The sequence below is a fragment of the Corvus moneduloides genome, chromosome 29 (assembly GCF_009650955.1).
Source record: "Corvus moneduloides isolate bCorMon1 chromosome 29, bCorMon1.pri, whole genome shotgun sequence".
Classification (NCBI taxonomy): domain Eukaryota; kingdom Metazoa; phylum Chordata; class Aves; order Passeriformes; family Corvidae; genus Corvus; species Corvus moneduloides.
In genome coordinates, this window is record NC_045504.1 from 1,323,393 (window position 1) to 1,349,838 (window position 26,446).

The following is a 26,446-nucleotide window of genomic DNA, read 5'->3' on the forward strand; positions in this document are numbered from 1 at the left end:
GGGCACCGCCGCTGCCACCACCTGGTACAAGGACGGGCAGCGCTGGCGGCAGAAGGGACCCAACCGATTTGTTGTCACTGAGAGTGGCACCTACCAGTGTGACAGAGCCGGCACTGGGCTGAGCCCGACCGTGAGTGTCTCCAATGGTGAGGGGAGTTGGGTGTCCCCAGCCTGGCACCCATTGGGTCCCTGAGGGCTCTGGGTGGGCTCCGCTCCATGGGTCACCCCCCTGGTGTAACGAGAGCCCGTCCCCCGCACACCGGGACATCCCAGAGCATCCCAGGGCAAGCGGACACCTGTGTTGGAATTGGGGACCCCTGGTGCGCTGGCTGTGACCCAATCAGGGCAACCCGGTGCCATCGGGACCCCACGGATCCCCAGGTGTGACGGGACCCCCCTGTCCCCCAGCCTGGCTGGTGCTGCAGGTGCCGGCGCGGGCGCTGCTGAAGGGGGACACGGTGACACTGCGCTGCCGGGGCTGGCAGGACAGATCGGTGACCTGAGTGTCCTTCTACCACGAAGAGAAGCAACTGCAGAGGTTCCGCAGTGGGACCGAGCTGTCCCTGTCCCCTCTGCGGCTGCACCACCGTGGCCACTACCGCTGCAGGGGCTGCATGTATGCTGTGCTGCCACAGTGGAAGGAGTCCGCACCGGTGACAGTGACAGTGCAAGGTGAGCACTCCCCAGCCGCCACCCTGACACCCCCACACCTCAGCACCCTTACAGCCTCTTCACAGGAGGCTTGGGGTCACGCTCCCCCCACTTCATCTCCTCCCCATAGCTCTTCCCGGTGTCACTGCTGGAGGGTCCCTTTCTTGGTTTGAAAGACAGGTGTCTGTTAAGGAAGGCAGAAACCTCCCTTGGAATGGCTGATGCAACCCCCCTTCCCTCTGAGGTATTATAATTATGAAATCAAGGGGCTTTTAGGCAAAGATGTGGGAAATAGGAATAACACTTCTTTACTATTATGTATCTATATGTGTATAACCAGTCAAACAAACAACAATAACTATGGCAGTAACAGCAAACAATCGCAAACCCAGTCCCAGCCTTCTCGGCTGTCAGGACCTTTCCCCTCGGGTGCAGTTCCGCTCGCAGCCGGCAGGGGCGCTGGCGGCTCCCGGTGAGCAGGGCAGGTGCGATGGTTCCCCCGCGGCTGCAGGGGGCTCAGGGAGCACGCGGCACTGGTGGCCTGGGATCCTGGGAAGGGATGGGACAAAGGCTTCACAAACCCCTGGGCAGCTGATCCCAGTGTCCGGCCGGACCCTCGGGAACAGCAGGCTGGAACCGCAGGCTGGAGCAGCAGGCTGGAGGGGCAGGGATGAGAACAAATCCCGGGTGGCAGACGTGATGTATCCAAGCGGGGAACCCCCCGGATGTCTGGGCAGGCAGGGCGAGCAGGGCTACAACTCAGGGAAGGCTGGAAGCAACGGCGGGGGCAGGGCGGCCACGGCCCAGCTCCCAGTGGGGCAGGGAAGGTGGGCTTTGGGATCCCAGGGCTTTTCCAGCAGAAGGAAAAAGCAATCGAAGAGAGCAGCCTCCCTCTCTGTCCAAACACCGGAGATTGAGTGATGGCACACTCAGGTGAAACAAATGAGTAGCAAGATGCACCCCACCCCCAATGGCTAGGTCTTTGTTTTTCTTAATTACCCAGAAATTTGTGCCCCTAGCAACATGTATGGGGAAAATACATTTAACAGAAAAAAATCCAGGAGAATTCCCAAAACCCCAACTTTCAGGATTCCTGAGGGTGGATGAAGGCCCCTGGGACCCCAAAGTCACCCGTCCAGTTTTCCTGTGCAGCCACCAGGAAGCACCAGCAGTGGTGAGTGGGGGGCTCCAGCCATGACCCCCCTTTTACCCAAACCCCCAGGACCTCCCATTCCCTTCCACACACCGCCTTATTCCCACAGGGCCCACCCGCAGCCCCCGGCACCCCTGGTGGAGGAGCCTCAGGCGACCTACATGGAGCTGCTGGGGCCGCACAGGCAACCGTGGGAACCCAGAGACATCTACGACAATCTACAACAAAAGCTGTGACACTCTGGGAAGTGGGGGGCACTGGGGGGCACTGGGGGTGCCCCCTCCATGGCTCCTGTGGTTGCCCATCCTTCCAAGGGACGTGGTCGTGAGTCAGGGGGTGGCTGCACAGGCCACCCTGAGCTCCCCATTCCCTCTCCCAGTACCCCCAGGGGCTCCCCCAGCCCCTTTTCAGTACCTGCAGGGGCTCCCCAACCCCCATCGGAGTGCTCCGAGTACCCGCAGTGACTTCCCCATTCTCTGCCCACAGTGCTCCCAGTACACCCAGGGCTTCCCCATTCCCCCTCCCACTACCCCTGTCCCATCCTACTGCAAAAGGGGGAGTCAGGGAGGATCCTTTTTGATACATTTCTTGGACAAAAATGAAGCACAAACACGGCAATGTTGTATCTGAGAACTGTTTCTTGATGAAGGAGGGTAAGTGTTCTTAGCGAAGGGGGATAGCAAAGAGAGTAGAGAGGGGAAAAGAGACAGACAGAAACAGAAGACAGGCACAGCGTTACTGCAAGAACCCCGGGCGCTCTGTCGGCTTGGCAGATGCAGCGTGTCCTGCGCATCCTCAGCGAGCCCGCGTGACTTTTGCGAGGGGCTGGGCGTGATTCCCAAGAGGCTGTGGCAGCAGTCTCCGATGCTGGTGAAGAACGGCTGCGGGCCGGCTGCTGCGGACCGGCTGCCATGGGCTGGTACTGCGGGTTGGTACCGCCGTGGGCTGGTGCAGCATGCTGGTTGCAACGCGGGCAATGCGGGAAACACGGCGGCAGCCGAGGCTGGTGCAGGCGGTGCCCGCTCTGTCGGGGAAGCAGCCGAGCACCGGGCCATCGCAGCCATGAGCTGCCTCGCGGCAGCGGCGAAGCAGGGCAGAACGGGTGCGGACAGGGAAGCCAGGCCGCAGGGAGGAAAAGGCAAGGGGGGATGTCTTGGGGTGACTCAGTGTTGTATTCCCTATCGCTGCTCTATGCCCAGAAATTCGTTTGATGCCTTTCTATGCTCTTAAACTGAGCCTAAGCGGAGAGAGAGAAAACTGAGCAAACTTCTCCAAGCAGTGCTTTTCAAGGACACAGACAGAGATAACACACTCTCGTTCTCTGCATTTTTTTTCTTCTGCATCCTGCTACTATGGGAGGGGAGAGGAGAAGCACCCTGCTTACTTGTTCAGCCAGCTTTCGGTTTTCTTCTTCTCCGGAGAAAGACGGGGAGTTGAACTTTTGTTTTCCTGGGACTTCGTTTTTTTCCTTTTTTCTGCTGGACTGTTTCAACATCACAATACATCAGGAGGAATTTCCACCGAAGCCTTGGCCCTGGAGGTGGGCCCACCACCCCATCCCAGCTCCAAGGATGGGGAGAGAGAGAGACTACGGAAGGACTCTGAAATTTTCCCAGGTTTTCCCTCTACAGCAAGAGGTTTCATTATTTAGCATTAGTCTCTTTTTTTTCCTGTGTCTTTGTTAAAGAAATAGTTTTTATCTCTTTCACTTTCCTTCGAGGAAAAAGTGGTTTTGCCCCGAACGTGGGGGGGGAGGGTTGGTTTGGAACCTGCCTTCTCTCAGAGGATGTAGTTCTAAATTTGGCCAAACTGGAACAGGGGATGAAGGCCAAGATGACCCTCCGAGCAAGCTCCTGATCCCTCCAAGAAACCCAAAGTAAATTGGCTCCTGTGTGAATTAACTGCTTTTATGTGCTAAGGTTCCTCCCACAGCCCCATTTCCTGGGCATTTTTTGTACCGGGCATTTTTCCAGGCCTCCGGGCATCTGTCCCACCAGCCAGAGTGGGCTCACTCACAGCCCCATCATGGAAGCTTTCTCTCCCCTGATTGGCTGCCAGCTGAAGCCTCCCCTGGACAGGCTTCCCATGACGTGTAGAGCCCCTAGAGTAATTTTCCACCTCATGTGTAACATATGTTGAGGCATAATTGAAAATCAGATTGGTTCCTCTCAACCCCCATGCTCCCAGCGGCTCGGCAATCCCCCTCCCAGTGCTCCCAATACAGCAAGTGGCTTACCGTCCCCCCTGCCAGTTCCAAGGGGCACAGGACCTGGTTCCCTCCTCCTGCGACAAAAATGCAGCTTTTTGGTTAAACTGGCAGAAATGCTGTTTGCTCGTTCAGCTCTGACGGGCTTTAGGAGCGGGATTCTCCAATTTTGGGCTGCCACTATGTCTTGGTTTGAAAGACACATGTCTGCCCAGGAAGGCGGGAACCTCCCTTGGGATGGAGAACACGACCCCCTATCCTCCGAATTATTGCAACTGTGAAATTATGGGGCTTCCAGGCCAAGATATGGGAACAGGAATAACAGTTCTTGACTAGTGAGTGTATATATGTACAACAGGGCAAACAAACAACAATGGCAGCAACAACAAACAGAACCAGAACCCAGGGCCAGGACCAGAACCCAGGGCCAGAATCACAAACCCAGGGCCAGAACCAGACCCTGGTGCCAGAACCAGACCTCGGTGCCAGAACCAGACCCCGGTGAAAGAACCAGAACCCAGGGAAAGAACCAGAACCCGGTGCCAGGACCACAAACCCGGTGCCAGGACCAGAACCTAGGTGCCAGGACCAGAACCCAGTGACAGGACTAGAACCCAGTGCCAGGACCACAAACCCAGTGCAAGAAGAAGACCCTCTTGCCAGAAGCAGACCCCCGTGCCAGAACCAGAACCAGGTGGCAGAACCAGACCTCGGTGCCAGCACCATACCCAGTGCCAGGACCAGACCCAGTGCCGGAACCAGACCCGGTGCCAGACCTGGTGCCGGTATCAGATTTGGTGCCAGTGCTAGACCTGGTGCCAGACCCGGTGCCAGCACCAGACAAAGTGCCGGTGCCAGACCCTGTACCAGACCCGGTGCTGGTACCAGACCCGGTGCTGGTGCCTCTCTCGCTGTGGGCCCGTTCCTCTCGCTGCAGTTCCGCTCGAGGCCGCCAGGGGCGCTGGTGGCTCCCAGCCGGGCAGGGCAGGTGCGGTGATTCCCCCCACCAGCAGGGGGCGCTGTGGCGCGAGCTCGGCCCTGTCTCTCCCTCACGCGGCGATGGCGGCGCAGCCGGCGGGAGGGATGGAAAAGCGGCTTCCTTTACAAACCCCCAAGGGCAGCCAGGCCCGGTGCCCCTCGGGATGGTGAAAGGGGCTGCAGGAGGAACCTGGGAGCGGCAGCTGGGACAGCATAGGCCAGTGGAGCCCGGAGTGGCAAAACAAAATGCAACAGAAGCTCCGCAGCTGTAGCAGGAGCCGCGGGGTGTCCCGGCAGGCAGGCAGTGCTGGGTTAGAGTGTAGTGAAAAAAACCAGAGCAGTGGCAGAAAAACGGCGGGGCTGGGCAGTGGCAGCCTGGCTCCCAAACGCAGCTGGGAGAGGCTCCCTCGGAGAAGGAGGGGCTCGGGACCCCAGGTTTTCCCCTGAGGCACCCGAGCAGATGGTGAGGGTCCTTTTCCAGTGGGGCCCGCTGTTAATAAGGTCGCAGTTCAACAGCTGCTCTTACGAGCAAAGGCTCACCCACAGGAAGGGAGAAGCAGGACAGGGCTGGACTCTGAATTCTCCCTGCACTGAGCAGCAGCTTGACTGTTCCCTATGATCCCCAGACCAAGAGAGAGCTGGAGCTAAGCCCACCCCTCACTCCCAAGCCAAAATCTCTCGGTATCTCTGCCCTTCCCAAGAGAAAAGCTCCACCGGCTAAGAGGCTTCAGCCAGCTGCAGCCCTTCCCCACACCTTGGCCACTTATTTTGTCTCTCTAAAGTATGGTCGTTATTGTCTCTTAACAACAAATGGGAGAAAATTCTCGGAGAGAAAGAAAACAAAAGGAAAAATCCTGACCTCCCTCCAACACCCTAAAAAGCAGGGGCGGCTGGGGACAGTGGGAGCCAGCAGGACTCCCCCTGCACAGGGGTCCCCAGGATGTGCCGCCACTGGGAGAGGGACCCCCCCTCAGGAATGTGTCCAGAGACCCCCCCAGCACCGCCATCCCCCAGGACAGGACCCCTCTGGCTGGGATGGGGCAGCCCTTGGACAGGACCCTCCCAGGATGTGTCAGCCCCAAAACAGGGACCCCCACAGGACAGGACCCCTCTGGATGTGCCCCCCCAGGTCAGAACCCACCCCCGTCTGACTCTCAGCACAAACGGCCTCTTCCTTCTACTGCTGGAGAGAGAAAGTGAAAGTGTTGGGGGCACAGCCGGACACCCCCATCTCCCACAGGCCCTCCTACCCCTCTCTGCAGCCCCTTCACCTCCAGGATCGCCAAGCCAGAAACTGGGGTGGAGGGAGAGGTGCGGTACCTAGGAAAATAAGAGGAAAAATAGAATAAAGAGAGGAAAAAGCCCTGGGTGAGGGCAGTGTCACAGACTTGGAGCACCATGGGGATGCCCTGTTGTGACTCCCTAGGCTGTGAGCACATTGAGGGGGCTGTGCTGGCCCCTGGGTCACCCCAACATTTGAGGCACCCAGTGAAGGAGCTGTGACCCACATGCCACCCAACCGCTCCCTGTCCTTTGGACCCCCATTCACCATAGAACCAAACCATGGGACCACCATTCTTTATCTCCCCCTTCCTTGGGACCACCATGCCAGGACTCCCATTTCCTTGGATCTCCATACCCCACCACTCCCCTACCCTTGATCCCATCCTATTGTTCCCCATTGCCCCAGGATCCAGAGTCCCACAGGGCCCCGCATTCCCCAGCCAGCCCCATCCCATGACCCTAAATCCCTGGAGCCCACATTCTCCTGGGAGCCTCATCCCTTTGTTCCCCCACCAAGGGGACACCCATTCCCCAGAAGACCCATCCATTGTGACTCCCCCTCCTCAGGATCCCTGGACCTCCTTGGGGCACTGTGACCTCTGGGGTGCCCCAGTCTGGGGGGTACTCTGTCCCCTCTACTCCCCCATTTGACAGTCCCCCCCATTTGGGAACCCCAGAATCCCCTTTGGGAGTCTCTAAGGTGCAGCCTGTCCCTCCAATCCCACACCCCTCCAAGACTCTTCCGCAAGTAAGAAGCCCCGATGGGGGTGACAGTGGGGGATGAAAAGGGCTGGGTGTCATTAGGGGAGGACACCATAAAAAACCCCAAAGCCGACCCCCACACCTCCTTCAGGGTCTCAGCGCTGGGAACCAGGCTGCAACGCTCGTGACCATCCCCTCCTCTGCCCACAACACCCGAGGACCATTCTACCCTCTTTGCTGCAGCACTGTGAAACCTGCAGGTATTTCCCCCTGGAAATGGCTGATTTAGCCCCAGTTTGATGCCGCAGGGCTGGGACCCTGTAAATCAGGAGGGGGTGAAGCTGTTGTGGGGCTGCCCCCGCCTCTCCTGATCCCCACATTTCCCCCCACTATGGGGTTTCCGTCCTGGGGGGTTGGGACACTTTGGATTTATTGGTTTTGGGAGAAAACCTATTCCAGACTTCTCCATTCTCGCTCATCCCCTGCAGGATCTGAGGCAGCAAGAGCAGCTTGGGAATGGAGCCCCAGGCAGGAAGCAGCTCCCAAACTCCTCCCATGCAGCCAGTGGCCATCCAAGTGTGGGGCCAGGCCACGCCACAGCCCCACTGCGCAGGGATGGGCATTAGCCAGCCCTGCTCTGGCCAGCCCCAGGGGCAGCCAGGACCTCAGGGTCCCCCCCACCCCCTGGGCTTTGACTCTCGCAGCTTTAGAGCTGCTGCAAGGTGAGAATTGTGTGGGGGAAAAGGCGTGGCTGTGGTTTGCTCAGGCCTGCAAGAAGCACAAAAGCCAAGGGGAGCCCAAGCAGTGGCTCTGCGAGCGAGGGCCTTTGATGGTTTGCAGAGCAGGGCTGGCTGGAAAGCGCCCCTGCAGGGGCAGCTGCGAGGGAAGCAGCCCGGAAATGCAGCAATGGATCATTTTGTCTCTCTGCCCAAGGCCCTGAGGGAGCCCCAAAACTCAGGCAAATCCCACAAGGATCTGCTCAGCACCCTGAGCAGGACCCTCCTCCTTCCTGCCTTGCCGTGGGCTGACGCTGCCCGGATGCCCCGCACCCACCAAAGCCGCTCTCGCACTGCCCTCCGCAGCCGGACGGGGAGAGAAAGGTTTTTAGTAGAAGCAGGAAATCAGAGAATCCCGTTCCTAAAGCAGGAGAGAGCTGAACAAAGAAACACCATTTCTCCCAGTTTCAGCAAAAAGCTGCATTTTGGGCACAGCAGAAGTCAATCCGATCCTCCAGTGTCCCCCAGCGCCCTCAGTGTCCCAGCACGTTCCCGTAGATGTTGCTGGTTGCCCGCGGTCGCCCGTGGGGTCCCGGCAGCTCCACGTAGGTCACTTGGGTATCCTGGGGCGGAGCGGTGCGGGTGGGCCCTGCAGGAGACCCTGGCTGTGGCACCTGTGTGACACCCCCCGTGGGTGACGTGTCCCTGTGTGTGTCCCACCCCGGACTCACCCTGCGTCCGCTTCGTCATTGTGACGTGGGTGTACAGCACCTCCCCCTCCTCCGGGGGGGCCGGGGGCCCCGGGGAAGCCCTGCAGGGATGGGGGGATGTGTGAGAGGGGATGGGAGGTCTTGGGGTTGGGGTAAAAGGGGGGTTCATGGCTGGAGCCCCCACTCACCTTTCCTGGTGCTTCCTGGAGGCTGCAAAGGAAAGGAGTGGAGGTGACTGTGGGGTCCCCAAGGCCCTGACCTCCCTCGGGAATCCTGAACTCCCACAGGGCTCTCAATTCCCCCCTGGAGCCCCCAGCATTCCTGGAGACCCCCAGAACCCCTGAACCACACCAGTGCCCCATGTCCTGATGCTCCCAGAGCCCCAAGGCTGGCAGGGATGGGCACCCTCCAAACTATCCCAGGATTCCTGAAAGAACCCCCAGCATCCCTGCACCACCCTCCAACACCACCCCAAATCCTCGAGGACCTCGAGCAACGGTCACTGGGGACTCAGCGCTGCCCAAGTCAGTGGCTGTGGATGCTGCCCCATCATCCCCACATTCTAGGTGGCCTCCCAGCTCCCCAGGGCCCCCGTCAGCCCCATTGTCACCCACCCAGGCGGTGCCACCGGTGCCAGCCCACAATGACACCCACGAGCAGAACCAGGAACACGAGGGACCCGGCAACTGCTGCAGCCACTGCTGGGGACAGAGGGGGACACATCAGGGTCACCTGTCACTGTGGGGCTGCTGCAATCCCAATGACCCCGAGTGAGCCCACCTGTGTCCCAGTGTCCCCGTGGTGTCACCATCAGTGCCAGCTCGGGGCTGAGCGCCCGGAACACGCGGTGCCCGTCCTGTCCCAGCTGGTTGGTGGCCACGCACTGGTAGGTGCCGGAATGTCCCACATGGACGTCGCCGAGCTCCAGGAGGGGACCCCGGGCCACCTCGCTGCCGTTGCGCAGCCAGGTGAAGGTGACAGGGGCTGAGCCCACCTGCACCGAGCAGCGCAGGGTCACGGGGTCACCTGCGCGCACCGGGTGTGCCAGGGCACCGGGACTGATGGTGGCATTGGCCACGGGCACTGTGGGGACAAAGATGGGGCTGGCACCTGGTCAGGGGGGATGGGGATGTCATGGGTGGGGTTACCCCATTCCTGAGGGTCCTGCTCACCCAGGACAGTGACATTCAGGGGGTCACTCTCGGCCACACTGTCCCCGTTGCTGGCCCTGCACTGGTAGTGGCCGCTGTCATTGTCCCCAACGTGGTGCAGCTCCAGGTGGGGGCCGGTGCCCAGCAGTGCCGACGAGTCCCCCCGGTGCCAGGAGAAGGACAGGGGACCTGTCCCCGTGGCCACCGCACAGCTCAGCACCAGGCGGTCCCCCAGTACCACCTGTCCCCCGGGGGGCTCCGCCGACACGGACACCCCCGAGAGCAGGACCCCTGTGGGAGAGGCGGAAAGGGAATGGGGGACTTGGGAGGGGTGGGGGACACCAGGGACCAATGAAGGACTCAGGGTGGGAGAGGGTCAGGGAGGGGTGGCCAGACCCCATTGAGGAAGAAGGGGGCCAAGAGGTGGGGGGGAAGATCGGAAGGGGTGGAAGGGACCCCAGGAAGGTTCATGGAGGGGAGACCTGGAGAGGATTGGAGGGAACCACAGGGAAGGTTTTGTGGAGCCAGACATGGATGGGAACTGTGGACCATGGATGGACCTAAGTGAGGGAGAGGTGTACCTAGGGAGGGGTGAGGGGACCCGTTGAGTGATAAAGAGAGAGATGGGAGTGATGGGCGACCTCGAGAAGGTGTCATGGAGGGCTGCGGGGACCCCAGGCAGGACTGGGGGACCCGTGGCTGCTGTCGGGGCTCCCCGCGCCCATCCCCGCACTCACTGCGCACCGTGACGCGGAGCCGGGCGCTGCTCTTCCGCACGGCCCCCGCTCGGAGCGCACCTGGCAGCTGTAATTCCCCGAGTGGGAGACCCCCACGGCGGGCAGCAGGAGCTGCGGGGACCCCTGCGGGCCCCCCACCAACCGCCCGTGCCGGTAGAAGAGGTGCAGGAGGGGGGCTCGGGGCCGCAGGGGGCTGGGGGTGCTGAGGCAGCTGAGATTGAGGGGGGACCCCTCGGTGGGCTCGGGGGGACCCTCCAGCACCGGCACCGGGAAGAGCTCTGGGAAGGAGATGGGACGGGGGGAGCGTGACCCCGAGCCTGCTGTGAAGGGGCTGTGAGGCTGCTGAGGTGTGGGGGTGTCGGGGTGTCAGGGTGGCGGCTGTGGGGTGCTCACCATGCACCTTCACTGTCACCGGCGCCGACACCGACTCCTTCCGCCCCCGGGACAGGCTGGATTCCACCCAGCCCCTGCAGCGGTAGCGGCCGCTGTGGTGCAGCCGCAGAGGGGACAGGGACAGCTCGGTCCCATTGCGGAACCGCTGCAGTTGTTTCTCCTCGCGGTAGAAGGACACCGAGGTCACCGGATTGTCCTGCCAGCTCCGGCAGCGCAGTGTCACCGTGTCCCCCTCCAGCAGCGCCCGCGCCGGCACCTGCAGCACCAGCCAGGCTGGGGGACAGGGGTGTCCCGTCACACCGTGGGGTTTCATGGGATCCCGATGGCACCGGGACGCCCCGATTGGGTCACACCCAGCACACCAGGGGTCCCCAATTCCAACACGGGGCTCCGCTCGCACTGGGATGCTCTGGGATGTCGCCGTGTGAAGGGGACGGGCTCTCGTCACACCAGGGGGGTGACCCATGGAGCGGAGCCCACCCAGAGCCCTCGGGGACCCCGCGGGTGCCAGGCTGGGGACACCCAACCCCCCTCACCATTGGAGACGCTCACGGTGGGGCTCAGCCCAGTGTCAGGTCTGTCACACTGGTAGGTGCCACTCTCGGTGACAACGAATCGGTCGGGTCCCTGCAGCCGCCAGCGCTGCCCGTCCTTGTACCAGGTGGTGGCAGCGGCGGTGCCCGAGCCCTGGCAGGTCAGTGTCACCCGGTCCCACAGCACCGGCGGCGTCCAGGGGGGCTGCACGAGGAGCTGGGTGGTCTGGGCGCCTGCGGGTGACAGGGGGCACCAGCCTGCCAGGGCCAGCGCCGGATGGGGACAGCGGGGCAGGGACGTGGCATCCCCCCGAGGACTCACCAGCGAGGCCGAGGGTCTGGCCTGGAAGGGAGAAGGGACTGGGCTGGGTGGGGGTGGCACCGCAGGGACAGCGGCACCCGGGGCACGGAGTGTGGGGCTGTCCCCAAACTGTCCCCATGGGGTCACCGGTTTGGCACGGAGGTCTTGAGGACAGGGACACCTCTGTCACCCTGGGCTGAGGCAGGACATGGGGACACTGTGGACACCCCATGCTTGTCCAAGTCACCTCCACCCAATCCACAGCACCTCCACCCACGGCCACATTCCCACGGCCCTCTGCCCATGATCCCATCCCAATGGCACCTGGCCTCGTGGCCCATCCTGATGGTGCTTGGCCCTTGTCCCTGTCCCTGCATCCCTGTGCCCCTGGCCCTGTCCCCACAGCTGCCCCAGCCCCAACGTTCCTTTTGCTACGTCCCACTCCCTCCATTCCTCTCCCCCTTTTCCGGTCCCCATTCCTGTCCCCCACAGCCACCCCACGACTCTGGTCACATTTAACGGCTCCATGCCCATGCTCGGGCTCTGCTGCCCTTGGGGACCTCAGGGCACCCCGCAGACCCCCTCTGCCCCCTCCCCACCACTCTCTGCCTCACCAGGGCCCATTCCCGGGGCGTCAGGCCCGTGCCCAGGGCACTCACCCCACAGGAGCAGCGCCACCTTCCTGGCCATCCTGGTGTCCCCGGCCACCCGGGCTGGCTGTCACACGCTGCCGGGGCCACCTGTCCCCTGGGTGGCGGGCAGGAAGTGAGGTCACGTCTCGCCCCCACGTGCTGGTGGCCCCTGGTGGTGGCAGGGTGTGGGCAGGGTGGGGGCAGGGTGGGGAGACAGCAGGGGACAGGCGGGGGACATGGTGGAACATGGTGTTCCCAGGAGTGGGGGGCTCAGGGGACATGGGGATCTCAGGATGGGTGTCCCAGGGGAATGGGGAGATAGGGGAAGTGACAGGGAGTGTCTGTGTGGGGAATGGGGGTCCCCATATGTTAGGGGGTGCTGGGGATGGGGGTCCTGAGGGAATGGGGGGCAAAGAGGGTGGGGGGAAGGGGATGGAGATGCTGGGCAACAGGAGACCCAGGATCGGGCTCCTAGAAATTGGGGACACAGGGAATGAGGTTCCCACGGCCGAGTTCCCAGGGGAATGGGGGTCCCAGGGATGGGCAGTGGCTGGGGGGGCTCGTGGTCCCAGCTCCTTCAGCGGGTGCCTCAGGTTTTGGGGTGACTCAGGGCCTAGCACGGACCCCCTGGGGCGCTCATTACCTGGGGCAGCATCACAGGGGTGTCCTGGGTAGCTCCGGTTCTGTGTCCCCCCCACCCTTTGGCTTTTTCCTCTTTATTTCTCTTTTGTCCTTCATTTCCTCACGTTTGTGCCACGCTGCCTCACCCCCCAGTGTGCGGCTCAGTGATCCTGGGGAGCTCCTGAGCAGGGAACGGGTTGGGGGCACCCTGTGCAGGGGGAATAGGGGGGTGGAGGGGTGCAGGGAGTTGTGGGGGGGCAGTGGGGGATGGGGGTTTCCGGCTGTGCCCGCCAGCACTTTCACTTTCTCTCTCCAGCAGCAGAAAGAAGAGGCCGTTTGTGCTGAGAGTCAGACGGGGGCGGGTTCTGACCTGGGGGGCACATCCAGAGGGGTCCTGTCCTCGAGGGAAAAGGGCTCCTCTGCTGTGGTGACAACTGGGTCTTGTCTCAGGTGGGTCCTTGTTATGGGTGTGCCACGTCCTGGGGATTCCTGCCGCAGTGCCCCCCCAGGTCTGAACCCACCCCCCGTCTGACTCTCAGCACAAATGGCCTCTTCCTTCTGCTGCTGGAGAGAGAAAGTGAAAGTGTTTTGGGGCACAGCCGAACACCCCCATCCCCCACTGCCCCCCTAAACCCCTCTCTGCGCCCCCGCACCCCCTATTCCCCCTGCACAGGGTCCCCCCAACCCGTTCCCTGCTCAGAAGCTCCCCAGGATCGCTGAGCCTTGAACTGGGAGGGGGAGTGCACAAAAGTGAGGTAAATTAGAAGAAATAGAAACAAAGAGAAGAAAAAGTGCCAGGGTGGGGAGCACAGAGCCGGAGCTCCGTGAGAACCCCGTGGTGTTCCCCACAGACCACCAACACTATGGGGGTCTCTGCTTTTGTCTGCCTCACCCAAAATCTGAGGCACCCGGTGAAGGAGCTGCGACCCACGAGCCCACCCAGGCACTGCCCATGCCTGGGATCCCCATTCCTCTGGGAACCACAACCATGGGACCTCATTCCCTAAGTCCCCTCTCCTGGGGACCACCATCCCAGGCCGCCCATTTCCCAGAACCTCCATTGCCCAGCAACCCCCTCCCCTTGACCCCATCCCATGGGCTCTCCAGTCGCTCAGGGCCCTCCACCCCTGGGATCTTCATCCCATGACCCCAAATCTGTGGGGCCAATATTCTCTGGGATCCCCATCCCTGATCCCCCCACCAGTGGGGACCCCCATTCCCCAGGATCCCCATCCCTGGGGCCCCCTGTTCCTCTGGAAATCCATCCTGAGATTCCCACATTCCTGGAGTCCCCATTCCTTGGAATCCCAAGTCTCATGTCCCCACCATGTCCCGCCATGTCCCTCTATGTCCCCAGCCTCTCTCCACCCTGCCCCCACCAACAGCCACCAGCACATGGGTACAGAACTGACCTCTCTTCCTTCCTCTTTGGCCAAAGAGCCGCCACCCAGGGGACAGGTGGCCCCATCAGCGTGTGACAGCCAGCCCGGGTGGCCGGGGACAGCGGGATGGCCGGGAAGGTGGCGCTGCTCCTGTGGGGTGAGTGCCCCAGGCACGGGCCTGATTCCCCGGGAATGGGCCCTGGCGGGGAAGGCAGTGGTGGGGAGTGGGCACAGGGGGTCTGCGGGGTGCCCTGAGGTGCCCAAGGCCAGCAGAACCCGAGCATGGGGCTGGACTGGGGTGTGATGGGGGTTGTGGCATGGCTGTGGGGACAGGAACAGGAGGACCGGAATGGGGGGACTGAGATCTGGGGACAAGGATATCATGACAGGCACACTGGGACTGGGGCAGCTGTGGGGACAGGGCCAGGGGCACAGGGATGCGGGGACAGGGACAAGGGGACAAGCACTGTGTGGATGGGCCATGGGGGACAGGTGCCGTGGGGCTGCTGGGGGTGACCTGTGCCAGCACGGGGTGTCCACGGTGTCCCCAATTCCAGGGTGTTCACAGTGTCCGTGTGTCCTGCCTCAGCTCGAGGTGGCTGCAGTGTCCCAAACCCTGGGGCTTCCATGCCACACGGATGTGGCACATGGTCAGCTGTGACACAGACACGTCCCCCAGCCTCTCCAGACCTGTTGGGGACCATTCCTGAGCACCTTCTCACGAGAACCGGTGTCCCTCTGGGGACTGTTTGGGGAAAGCCCCACACCCAGTCCCCTGGGTGCCACTTCCCCCACAGACCCACCCAGCCCTGTCCTTTCTCCCTTCCAGCCCAGACCTTCGGCCTCACTGGTGAGTCCTCGGGGGGATGCCATGTCCCCGCCCCGCTGTCTCCATCCCTCGCCGGCCCTGGCAGGCTGGTGTCCCCTGTCACCCGCAGGCGCCCAGACCACCCAGCTCCTCGTGGAGCCCCCCTGGACACCGCCGGTGCTGTGGGACCGGGTGACACTGACCTGCCAGGGCTCGGCCACCGCCGCTGCCACCACCTGGTACAAGGACGGGCAGCGCTGGTGGCAGAAGGGACCCGACCGATTCGTTGTCGCTGAGAGTGGCACCTACCAGTGTGACAGACCAGGCACCGGGCTGAGCCCTCCCATGCACATCTTAAACGGTGAGGGACGATGAGTGCCCTGGCACCCGCGGGGTCCCCGAGGGCTCTGGGTGGGCTCCGCTCCATGAGTCAACCCCTGGGTCTGATGAGAACCCATCTCCTGCACACGGGGACATCCCAGAGCATTCCAGTGACCTGAGACCTCACTGTTGCAATGGGGGACCCCTGGTGCCTCCCAGGGCATTTGGGATCTCTCAGATTCCCCAGATGTGACAGATCCCTCCTTTCCCACAGAGCGTCTGGTGCTGCAGGTGCTGGCGCGGGCGCTGCTGGAGGGGGACGCGGTGACGCTGCGCTGCCGGGGCTGGAGGGACAGCGCGGTCACTGGGGTGCAATTTTACCACGAGGAGAAGGATTTGGGGCGACCCCTTAATGGGACTGAGCTGTCCTTGTCCCCCCTGCAGCTGCTCCACGGTGGCCGCTACCGCTGTGGGGGCTGGGTGGAGTCTGGGCCGTCACTGTGGTGGGAGAAGTTGGCTCCTGTGACAGTGACAGTGCATGGTGAATGTGGGAATGGGAACAGGAAACCCCAACACCTTCCCAGCGTTCCCCCAGCACTGCCTGGGTCCCTCATCCCTCCCTTCAACCCTCCCTGGCTCACCCACACCTCCCCATGTCCCTCTCGGGCTGGGGTGACCCCAAGCACAGCATGCCCCATCCCACCCCAGGCCACAGCCCCCGCCACGGCAGGTCACGGTCCTGGGGGACTGGGACCCTCTGGCTCTGGATGCTCCCAGCCACGGCATCCCCAATGGGTGACGGTAAACACTGCCACATGTCACAGTCCTGGCTGAAAGGCTCCCTCTGTCCCCAGGTGCCACCATGCACAGACTCCCTCATCCCCCCATCTGACACTCCCTCGCCTCCCATTCCCCTGACCCCACGCCGGGTGCCAGCCCCTCCCCCCGGCCTCAGCCCCGTCTGTGTCCCCGCAGTGCCCGTGGCCAATGCCACCATCAGCCCCGGTGCCCTGGCACAGCCGGTGCGCGCAGGTGACCCCGTGACCCTGCGCTGCTCGGTGCAGGTGGGCTCAGCCCCTGTCACCTTCACCTGGCTGCGCAACGGCCGTGAGGTGGCCCGGGGTCCCCTTCTGGAGCTCGGGGACGTCCATGTGGGACATTCCGGCACCTACCAGTGCGTGGCCACCAACCAGCTGGGACAGGACGGGCACCGCGTGTTCCGGGCGCTCAGCCCCGAGCTGGCACTGACGGTGACACCGCGGGGACACTGGGACACAGGTGGGCTCACTCGGGGGTTACTGGAGGGTGCAGAACCCCCAGCATGGCAGCTGACCCCGATGTGTCCCCCTCTGTCCCCAGCAGTGGCTGTGAACATCGGCAGGAGCCTCCTGTTCCTGGCCCTGCTCCTGGGTGTCATCGGGGGCTGTCACTGGTGGCAGCGCCTGGGTGGGTGACAATGGGGCCAACGGGGGTGCTGGAGTGAGGGGAAGCCCCCAGAGTGGGGGGGCGATGGGGCAGCAGCCACAGCCCCGGAGTTGGGGGAAACGGAGCCCACAGTGACCTCGGCTGGGAGTCCTGGGGGCTTTAGGAGGATTCTGGAGGGTCTTGGTTGGGCTCCAGGGGCAGCCCTTGGTGGGCGTTGAGGAACCTTGGGCTGGTAGTGGGAGCTCCTGGAGGGTTTGGGGAGTTGATGGAGGGCTGTGCAGGGATGTTGAGGGTACATTGTGGGGTCCTGGGGGAGTTTAGGGGTGTCCATTCCTGTTAGGCTTGGGCTTGTGGGGGCTCAGGGGGTCGGGGGCACCGGGGGGGCTCAGGGGCACTGCAGTGGTGCAGAAGTTCTGAGGGATCAGGAGTGCTTGGAGTGTCATGGGGGGAATCAGGGGTGTGGTGGGAATTGGGGCTCCAGTGGGGATTTGGGGGTCCCATGGGTGGTCGGAGCTGCCGTGATTCCAGGAAGGTCCAGGGGTCTCAGTGTCCCCAAGGTCACCCCCTCCCCTTTTCCTTGCAGCCGCCAGGAAGCCCCAGGACAGGTGAGCGGGGGGTGAGTACGGGGCTGGGGACAGGGACACGTCCCCCACGGGTGTCACCCCCTCCCGGGTCCCCACAACCGCTGTCTCTGTCAGCGCCCCCACGGGTGTCCCCCGGCCCTGCCCCCCCTCGGCATCCACAAGTGACCAACGCGCAGCTGCCGGGACCCTACGAGGGACAGCAGGACCCCGGTGCCACCTACGAGAGTGTGATGTGACCCTGGGGGGAAATTGGGGATCACTGGGAGGCATCGAGTCCCCCCAGAGGTCCCTCACTGCCCTTCACAGCACCCCAGGGCCTCCCCATTCCCCCTCCCAGTGCCGGGGGTTGGGCACAGGACCCTTTTGCCTCTTCTTGGACCCAAAAGGCAGCGTTTGGATTAAAGCGGGAGAAATGGGGTTGGTTTGTTCAGCTCTGCCTGCTCAGCTCGGCAAGGAGGAGGGTCCCGCTCAGGGTGCTGAGCAGATCCTTGTGGGATTTGCCTGAGTTTTGGGGCTCCCTCAGTGCCTTGGGCAGAGGGACAAAATGATCCATTGCTGCATTTCCGGGCTGCTTCCCTCGCAGCTGCCCCTGCAGGGGTGCTTTCCAGCCAGCCCTGCTCTGCAAACCATCAAAGGCCCTCGCTCGAAGAGCCACTGCTTGGGCTCCCCTTGGCTTTTGTGCTTCTCGCAGGCCTGAGCAAACCACAGCCACGCCTTTTCCCCCACACAATTCTCACCTTGCAGCAGCTCTAAAGCTGCCAGAGTCAAAGCCCAGGGGGTGGGGGGGACCCTGAGGTCCTGGCTGCCCCTGGGGCTGGCCAGAGCAGGGCTGGCCAATGCCCATACCTGAGCAATGGGGCTGTGGCATGGCCTGGCCCCACACTTGGATGGCCACTGGCTGCACGGAGGAGTTTGGGAGCTGCTTCCTGCCTGGGGCTCCATTCCCAAGCTGCTCTTGCTGCCTCAGATCCTGCAGGGGATGAGCGAGAATGGAGAAGTCTGGAATAGGTTTTCTCCCAAAACCAACAGACCCAAAGTGTCCCAACCCCCCGGGACGGAAACCACAAGGGGGGCAGTGGGAGCAGGAGAGGGGGGGGCAGCCCCACAACAGCTTCAGCTTTTCCACATTTGCGGTGTGTCAGTGGTGTGGTATCAATTTTTGGCCAAATCAGGCATTTGCAGAAGGAAAAAAGCTCCATTTTTCCATGCGGGTGTTGAGGCAGAGGGGGCAGGTTGGTGCTCAGGTGTTGTGGTCAGAGCGGGGCACAGCCAGGAGTGTCCCGAGCGTTTCATCTGCAGGGTCTCATCCATTTCCTGGTTGCCAGCGCTGAGACCCTGCCAGGGCTGGGGGCTTGGGGTGGCTGTGGGAGGTTGTGGCGGGGTCTGTGCCCTCCCCGACTGACACCCAGCCCCTGTCACCTCCACTGGCACCCCGTGGGGCTTCTCACCCACAGAAGGGTCACAGGGGGCTGCAGGATGGGGAAGAGGGGCTGCACCTTGGGGGATCCCAAAGGGGGATTGGGGGCTCCCAGAGTGGGGGGGACCGTCAAGGGGAAGGGGCATAGAAGGGACAGGGCAGCCCCAAATTTGTGCCCTGCAGAGGTCACAGTGGCCAAGCAGGGACAGTGGGAGCCGGTAGGGCCCTTCCAGGACAGGGGTCCCCAGGATGTGCCACCACTGGGAGAGGGGCCCCCCACAGGAATGTGTCCAGAGACCCCTCCAGCACCGCCACCCCCCAGGACAGGACCCCCCGGGCAGCCGGGATGGGGCAGTGCTGGGACAGGATCCCCCCAGGATGTGTCACCCCCAGAACAGGGACTCCCCCAGGACAGGACCCCTCTGGATGTGCCCCCCCAGGTCAGAACCCAGCCCCCGTCTGACTCTCAGCACAAACGGCCTCTTCCTTCTGCTGCCCGAGAGAGAAAGTGAAAGTGTTTTGGGGCACAGCCCGACACCCCCATCCCCCACTGCCCCCCCACCCCTCTCTGCGCCCCCGCACCCCCTATTCCCCCTGCACAGGGTCCCCTCAACCCGTTCCCTGCTCAGGAGCTCCCCAGGATCACTGAGCCACACACTGGGAGGTGAGATAGCGTGGCTCAAATGTGAGGAAATGAAGGACAAAACAGAAATCAAGAGGAAAAAGCCAAAGGGTGGGGGGGACACAGAACCGGAGCTACCCAGGACCTCCCTGTGATGCTGCCCCAGGTAATGAGTGCCCCGAGGGGTCCGTGCTGGGCCCGGAGCCACCCCAAAACCTGAGGCACCCCGTGAAGGAGCTGCGACCCATGAGCCCCCCCAGGCACTGCCCATCCCTGGGACCCCCCTTCCCCTGGGAACCTGACAGTGGAAGCCCCATTCCCTGTGTCCCCCTTTTCTCGGATCCCCATCCTGGGTCTCCTATTGCCCAGCATCTCCATCCCCTTCCCCCCACCCCCTTTGCCCCCCATTCCCTCAGCATCCCCATCCTGGGGACCCCCTGACACATGGGGACCCCCATTCCCCAGACAGACACTCCCTGTCACTTCCCCTCTCTCCCCATTCCCCTGGGACACCCATCCTGAGATTCCCACAGCCCCTGAGCCCCCCACTCCTGGGAACACCATGTCCCACCATGTCCCCAGCCTGTCCCCTACTCTGTCTCCACCCTACCCCCACCCTGCAACACCCTGCCCCCATCAAGGGCCACCAGGACGTGGGGGCGAGACGTGACCTCGCTTCCTGCCCGCCACCCAGGGAACAGGTGGCCCCGGCAGCGTGTGACAGCCAGCCCGGGTGGCCGGGGACACCAGGATGGCCGGGAAGGTGACGCTGCTCCTGTGGGGTGAGTGCCCTGGGCACGGGCCTAAGGCCCCGGGGATGGGCCCTGGTGAGGCAGAGAGTGGTGGGGAGGGGGCAGAGGGGGGCTGCGGGGTGCCCTGAGGTCCCCAAGGCCAGCAGAGCCCGAGCATGGGCATGGACCCCTTAAATGTGACTGGAGTCGTGGGGTGGCTGTGGGTGACAGGAATGGGGACAGGAACAGGGGGACAGGAATGGAGGGAGGAATGGAGGGAGTGGGATGTAGCAAAAGGAACCTTGGGGCTGGGGCAGCTGTGGGGACAGGGCCAGGGGGACAGGGATGCAGGCACAGGGAGAAGGGCCAAGCACCATCAGGATGGGCCACGGGGCCAGCTGCCATTGGGATGGGATCATGGGCAGAGGGCCGTGGGGATGTGGCCGTGGGGACAGGTGCTGTGGGGTGGGTGGAGGTGACTTGTCCAAGCATGGGGTGTCCACAGTGTCCCCATGTCCTGCCTCAGCCCAGGGTGACAGAGGTGTCCCTGTCCTCAAGACCTCTGTGCCACACCGGTGACCCAGTCGGGACACTTCAGGGACAGCCCCACACTCTGTGTCCCGGGTGCCGCTGTCCCTGCGGTGCCACCCCCACCCAGCCCTGTCCCTTCTCCCTTCCAGCCCAGACCCTCGGCCTCACTGGTGAGTCCTCGGGGGGATGCCACGTCCCCGCTCCGCTGTCCCCATCCTACCCTGGCCCTGGCAGGCTGGTGTCCCCTGTCACCCGCAGGCGCCCAGACCACCCAGCTCCTCGTGCAGCCCCCCTGGACACCGCCGGTGCTGTGGGACCGGGTGACACTGACCTGCCAGGGCTCGGGCACCGCCGCTGCCACCACCTGGTACAAGGACGGGCAGCGCTGGCGGCTGCAGGGACCCGACCGATTCGTTGTCACCGAGAGTGGCACCTACCAGTGTGACAGACCCGGCACCGGGCACAGCCCCCCCGTGAGCGTCTCCAATGGTGAGGGGGGTTGGGTGTCCCCAGCCTGGCACCCGCGGGGTCCCCGAGGGCTCTGGGTGGGCTCCGCTCCAGGGGTCACCCCCCTGGTGTGACGAGAGCCCGTCCCCTGCACACGGGGCCATCCCAGAGCATCCCAGTCCGAGCGGAGCTCCGTGTTGGAATTGGGGACCCCTGGTGTGCTGGGGGTGACCCAATCCCTGCGTCCCGGTGCCATCCGGACCCCATGGAACCCCACGGTGTGACCGGACACCCCCTGTTCCACAGACCGGCTGGTGCTGCAGGTGCCGGCGCGGGCGCTGCTGGAGGGGGACACGGTGACACTGCGCTGCCGGGGCTGGCAGGACAACCCAGTGACCTCGGTGTCCTTCTACCACGAAGAGAAACAACTGCAGCAGTTCCGCGATGGGACCGAGCTGTCCCTGTCCCCTCTGCGGCTGCACCACAGCGGCCACTACCGCTGCAGGGGCTGGGTGGAATCCAGCCTGTCCCGGGGGCGGAAGGAGTCGGTGTCGGCGCCGGTGACAGTGAAGGTGCAAGGTGAGCACCCCACAGCCGCCACCCTGACACCCCGACACCCCCACACCTCAGCACCCCCACAGCCCCTTCACAGCAATCTCGGGGTCACGCTCCCCCCACCCCATGTCCTTCCCAGAGCTGTTCCCGGTGCCGGTGCTGGAGGGTCCCCCCGAGCCCACCGAGGGGTCCCCCCTGAATCTCAGCTGCCTCAGCACCCCCAGCCCCCTGCGGCCCCGAGCCCCCCTCCTGCACCTCTTCTACCGGCACGGGCGGTTGGTGGGGGGCCCGCAGGGGTCCCCACAGCTCCTGCTGCCCGCCGTGGGGGTCTCCCACTCGGGGAATTACAGCTGCCAGGTGCGCTCCGAGCGGGGGCCGTGCTGAAGAGCAGCACCCGGCTCCGCGTCACTGTGCGCAGTGAGTGCGGGGATGGGCGCGGGGAGCCCCGACAGCCGCCACGGGTCCCCCAGTCCTGCCCCCGGACACCCAGCCCTCCATGACGTTTTCCGGGTCCCCCCATCACTGCCCGGGTATCCCCATCCCTCACCCGGTGCCATCACGGGTCCCCCAGTCCTGCCTGGGGACACCCAGCTCTTCCTGACCCCTGCCCAGTGTCCTCCCATCCCTTCCCACTTCCTTCCTTAGGTCACACCATCCCCTTCTGGGTCCCCCCCCTCCCTGGTGTCCCCCTCATCCCTCTCCAGATGTCCCCTCCCTAAATCCCCCATCCGTCCTTGGGGTCCCTTCCCACCCTTTCCAAGCCACTCCCAGGCTCCGTGACTCCTCTTCCTCACAGGGGTCCCCCTGCCCCTCCCCCACCTCCCCGGGTCCTTCACTGTCCTCTGGTGTCCCCTTCCTGCAGGGGTCCCGCTCTCGGGGGTGTCCGTGTCGGCGCAGCCCCCCGGGGGACAGGTGGCACTGGGGGACCGCCTGGTGCTGAGCTGTGCGGTGGCCGCGGGAACAGGTCCTCTGTCCTTCTCCTGGCACCGGGGGGACTCGTGGGCACTGCTGGGCACCGGCCCCCCCCTGGAGCTGCGCCACGTTGTGGACAATGACAGCGGCCACTACCAGTGCAGGGCCAGCAACGGGGACAGCGTGGCCGAGAGTGTCCCCATGAATGTCATCGTCCTGGGTGAGCGGGACCCCAGGAATGGGGTGACCCCACCCACGGTAAACCCCATCACGCCCATCGCACTTTGATTCCCCTTGTGGCCATCTCCCCATACCCAGGTGCCAGCCCCGTCTGTGTCCCCACAGTGCCCGTGGCCAATGCCACCATCAGCCCCGGTGCCCTGGCACAGCCGGTGCGCGCAGGTGACCCCGTGACCCTGCGCTGCTCGGTGCAGGTGGGCTCAGCCCCTGTCACCTTCACCTGGCTGCGCAACGGCAGCGAGGTGGCCCGGGGTCCCCTCCTGGAGCTCGGGGACGTCCATGTGGGACATTCCGGCACCTACCAGTGCGTGGCCACCAACCAGCTGGGACAGGACGGGCACCGCGTGTTCCGGGCTCTCAGCCCCGAGCTGGCACTGACGGTGACACCGCGGGCACACTGGGACACAGGTGGGCTCACTCGGGGTTACTGGAGGGTGCAGAAGCCCCGGCACGGCAGCTGACCCTGATGTGTCCCCCTCTGTCCCCAGCAGTGGCTGTGAACATCGGCAGGAGCCTCCTGTTCCTGGCGCTGCTCCTGGGTGTCATCGGGGGCTGTCACTGGTGGCAGCGCCTGGGTGGGTGACAATGGGGCCAACGGGGGTGCTGGAGTGAGGGGAAGCCCCCAGAGTGGGGGGTCAATGAGGCAGCACCCACAGCCCCTGAGCTGGAGGAAACGGAGCCCACAGTGACCTCGGCTGGGGGTCCTGGGGGCTTTAGGAGGATTCTGGAGGGTCTTGGTTGGGCTCCAGGGGCAGCCCTTGGTGGGCGTTGAGGAACACTGCGCCGGTAGTGGGAACTCCTGGAGGATTTGGGGAGTTCCTGGAGAGCTTTGCAGGGATGTTGGGGGATCTTTCTGGGGTCTGGGGGAGTTTTGGGGGTGCCCCTCCCTGTTGGGCTTGGGGTTCTGGGGGCTCATGGGGTCGGGGACACCGCGGGGCTCAGGGGGCACTGCAGTGGTGCAGAAGTTCTGGGGATTCGAGGGTGCTTGGAGTGTCCAGAGGGGAATCATGGGTGTGGTGGGAATTGGGGCTCCAGTGGGGATTTGGGGGTCCTGTGGGCAGTTGGAGCTGCCGATGTCCCAGGAAGGTTCAGGGGCTCCGGGGATCCCCACGGTCACCCCCTCCCCTTTTCCTTGCAGCTGCCAGGAAGCCCCAGGACAGGTGAGTGGGGGGGCTCTGGCCGTGATTCCCCTTTCCCCCTTCCCCAGACACCCCCTCAGGCCCCCCTTATCCTCGCAGGGCCCCCCCCCACGAGGAGGGGGAGCTGCTGGAGCCCCACGGCGTGGGCAGTGAGCGGGCGGGGGGTGAGTACGGGGCTGGGGACAGGGACACGTCCCCCACGGCTGTCACCCCCTCCCAGGTCCTCACAACCGCTGTCTCTGTCAGCGCCCCCACGGGTGTCCCCTGGCCCTGCCCCCCCTCGGCATCCACAAGTGACCAACGCGCAGCTGCCGGGACCCTACGAGGGACAGCAGGACCCCGGTGCCACCTACGAGAGTGTGATGTGACCCTGGGGGGAAATTGGGGATCACTGGGAGGCATCGAGTCCCCCCAGAGGTCCCTCACTGCCCTTCACAGCACCCCAGGGCCTCCCCATTCCCCCTCCCAGTGCCGGGGGTTGGGCACAGGACCCTTTTGCCTCTTCTTGGACCCAAAAGGCAGCGTTTGGATTAAAGCGGGAGAAATGGGGTTGGTTTGTTCAGCTCTGCCTGCTCAGCTCGGCAAGGAGGAGGGTCCCGCTCAGGGTGCTGAGCAGATCCTTGTGGGATTTGCCTGAGTTTTGGGGCTCCCTCAGTGCCTTGGGCAGAGGGACAAAATGATCCATTGCTGCATTTCCGGGCTGCTTCCCTCGCAGCTGCCCCTGCAGGGGCGCTTTCCAGCCAGCCCTGCTCTGCAAACCATCAAAGGCCCTCGCAGAGCCACTGCTTGGGCTGCCCTTGGCTTTTGTGCTTCTCGCAGGCCTGAGCAAACCACAGCCACGCCTTTTCCCCCACACAATTCTCACCTTGCAGCAGCTCTAAAGCTGCGAGAGTCAAAGCCCAGGGGGTGGGGGGAGCCTCAGGTCCTGGCTGCCCCTGGGGCTGGCCAGAGCAGGGCTGGCCAATGCCCATCCCTGCGCAGTGGGGCTGTGGCATGGCCAGGGCCCCACACTTGGATGGCCACTGGCTGCACGGAGGAGTTTGGGAGCTGCTTCCTGCCTGGGGCTCCATTCCCAAGCTGCTCTTGCCGCCTCAGATCCTGCAGGGGATGAGTGAGAAGGGAGAAGTCTGGAATAGGTTTTCTCCCAAAACCAATAAACCCAAAGTGCCCCAACCCTCCAGGATGGAAACCACAAGGGGGGCAGTGGGATCAGGAGAGGGGGGGCAGCCCCACAACAGCTTCAGCCCCTCCTGATTTGCGGTGTCTCAGTGGTGTGGTATCAATTTTTGGCCAAATCAGCCATTTCCAGAAGGAAAAAAGCTCCATTTTTCCATGTGGGTGTTGAGGCAGAGGGGGCAGGTTGGTGCTCAGGTGTTGTGGGCAGAGCGGGGCACAGCCAGGAGTGTCCCGAGCGTTTCATCTGCAGGGTCTCATCCATTTCCTGGTTGCCAGCGCTGAGACCCTGCCAGGGCTGGGGGCTTGGGGTGGCTGTGGGAGGTTGTGGCGGGGTCTGTGCCCTCCCCGACTGACACCCAGCCCCTGTCACCCCCACTGGCACCCCGTGGGGCTTCTCATCCACAGAAGGGTCACAGGGGGCTGCAGGATGGGGAAGAGGGGCTGCACCTTGGGGGATCCCAAAGGGGGATTGGGGGCTCCCAGAGTGGAGGGGACCGTCAAGGGGAAGGGACATAGAAGGGACAGGGCATCCCCAAATTTGTGCCCTGCAGAGGTCACAGTGCCCAAGCAGGGACAGTGGGAGTCGGCAGGGCCCTTCCAGGACAGGGGTCCCCAGGATGTGCCACCACTGGGAGAGGCCACCCGCCCCCCCAGGAATGTGTCCAGAGACCACCCCAGCACCTCCATCCCCCAGGACAGGACCCCCCTGGCCGGGAAGGGGCAGTGCTGGGACAGGATCCCCCCAGGGCGTGTCACCCCCAGAACAGGGACACACCCCAGGACAGGACCCCTCTGGATGTGCCCCCCCAGGTCAGAACCCAGCCCCCGTCTGACTCTCAGCACAAACGGCCTCTTCCTTCTGCTGCCCGAGAGGGAAAGTGAAAGTGTTGGGGGGCACAGCCGGACACTCCCATACTCCACTGCCCCCCACCCCTCTCTGCACCCCCGCACCCCCTCTTTCCCCCTGCACAGGGTGCCCCCAACCCGCTCCCTGCTCAGGAGCTCCCCAGGATCACTGAGCCGAACAGTGGGGGGTGAGGCAGCGTGGCACAAACGTGAGGAAATGAAGGACAAAAGAGAAATAAAGAGGAAAAAGCCAAAGGGTGGGGGGGACACAGAACCGGAGCTACCCAGGACCTCCCTGTGATGCTGCCCCAGGTAATGAGCGCACCGGGGGGGCCGTGCTGGGCCCTGAGTCACCCCAAAATCTGAGGCACCTGGTGAAGGAGCTGCGACCCACGAGCCCCCCCAGGCACTGCCCATCCCTGGGACCCCCATTCCCTTGGGAACCCGACTGTGGCAGCCCCATTCCCTGTGTCCCCCTCTTTTTGAATCCCCATCCTGCCTCTCCTGTTACCCAGCATCTCCATCCCCTTCCCCCCACCCCC

At 63.7% G+C, this 26,446-nt stretch overlaps 3 protein-coding genes and 1 long non-coding RNA gene across 24 annotated transcripts in view; 2 read left to right on the top strand and 2 right to left on the bottom strand.

Moving 5' to 3' along the window:
• The window catches only part of LOC116436176 (Fc receptor-like protein 3), an 89,203-nt gene that overhangs the window by 7,391 nt on the left and 55,366 nt on the right, over positions 1 to 26,446 (top strand). For 2 of the 16 annotated variants that reach the window (XM_032093144.1, XM_032093146.1), the window contains exons 7-9: positions 16,255 to 16,557; positions 16,639 to 16,725; positions 23,882 to 23,903. The exons of 1 other annotated variant lie outside the window; for it this stretch is intronic. In XM_032093144.1, the coding sequence (XP_031949035.1) occupies positions 16,255 to 16,557; positions 16,639 to 16,725; positions 23,882 to 23,903 (412 nt within the window). Of the gene's footprint in view, positions 1 to 14,150; positions 14,308 to 16,254; positions 16,558 to 16,638; positions 16,726 to 17,287; positions 17,310 to 17,376; positions 17,706 to 19,993; positions 20,110 to 20,738; positions 20,760 to 20,847; positions 21,079 to 21,342; positions 21,616 to 22,453; positions 22,724 to 22,848; positions 23,152 to 23,231; positions 23,319 to 23,881; positions 23,904 to 26,446 lie in introns of those variants that run through there. 13 more of the 16 variants (XM_032093137.1, XM_032093138.1, XM_032093150.1 and 10 more) reach the window with 12 other exon arrangements.
• LOC116436341 lies at positions 1,699 to 2,501 on the top strand. Its single transcript, XR_004236985.1, has 2 exons — positions 1,699 to 1,825; positions 1,914 to 2,501. It is a non-coding gene; the product is annotated as an uncharacterized LOC116436341 (long non-coding RNA).
• LOC116436186 (Fc receptor-like protein 4) overlaps positions 8,156 to 26,446 on the bottom strand; it is a 187,336-nt gene continuing 169,045 nt past the window's right edge. For 2 of the 6 annotated variants that reach the window (XM_032093175.1, XM_032093173.1), the window contains exons 11-13: positions 8,589 to 8,610; positions 8,422 to 8,501; positions 8,156 to 8,339 (exon numbers count right to left, since the gene is read on the bottom strand). In XM_032093175.1, the coding sequence (XP_031949066.1) occupies positions 8,224 to 8,339; positions 8,422 to 8,501; positions 8,589 to 8,610 (218 nt within the window). In that variant the 3' untranslated portion in view covers positions 8,156 to 8,223. Of the gene's footprint in view, positions 8,340 to 8,421; positions 8,502 to 8,588; positions 8,611 to 9,014; positions 9,484 to 9,572; positions 9,843 to 10,288; positions 10,567 to 26,446 lie in introns of all 6 variants that reach the window. The other 4 variants (XM_032093180.1, XM_032093179.1, XM_032093169.1 and 1 more) reach the window with 4 other exon arrangements.
• LOC116436269 (low affinity immunoglobulin gamma Fc region receptor II-like) lies at positions 11,009 to 12,309 on the bottom strand. Its single transcript, XM_032093322.1, has 3 exons — positions 12,175 to 12,309; positions 11,537 to 11,557; positions 11,009 to 11,448 (listed from the first exon to the last, which is right to left on the bottom strand). Exons 1-3 carry the CDS (start codon positions 12,203 to 12,205, stop codon positions 11,126 to 11,128), a joined length of 375 nt encoding a protein of 124 aa, XP_031949213.1. The 5' UTR covers positions 12,206 to 12,309; the 3' UTR covers positions 11,009 to 11,125.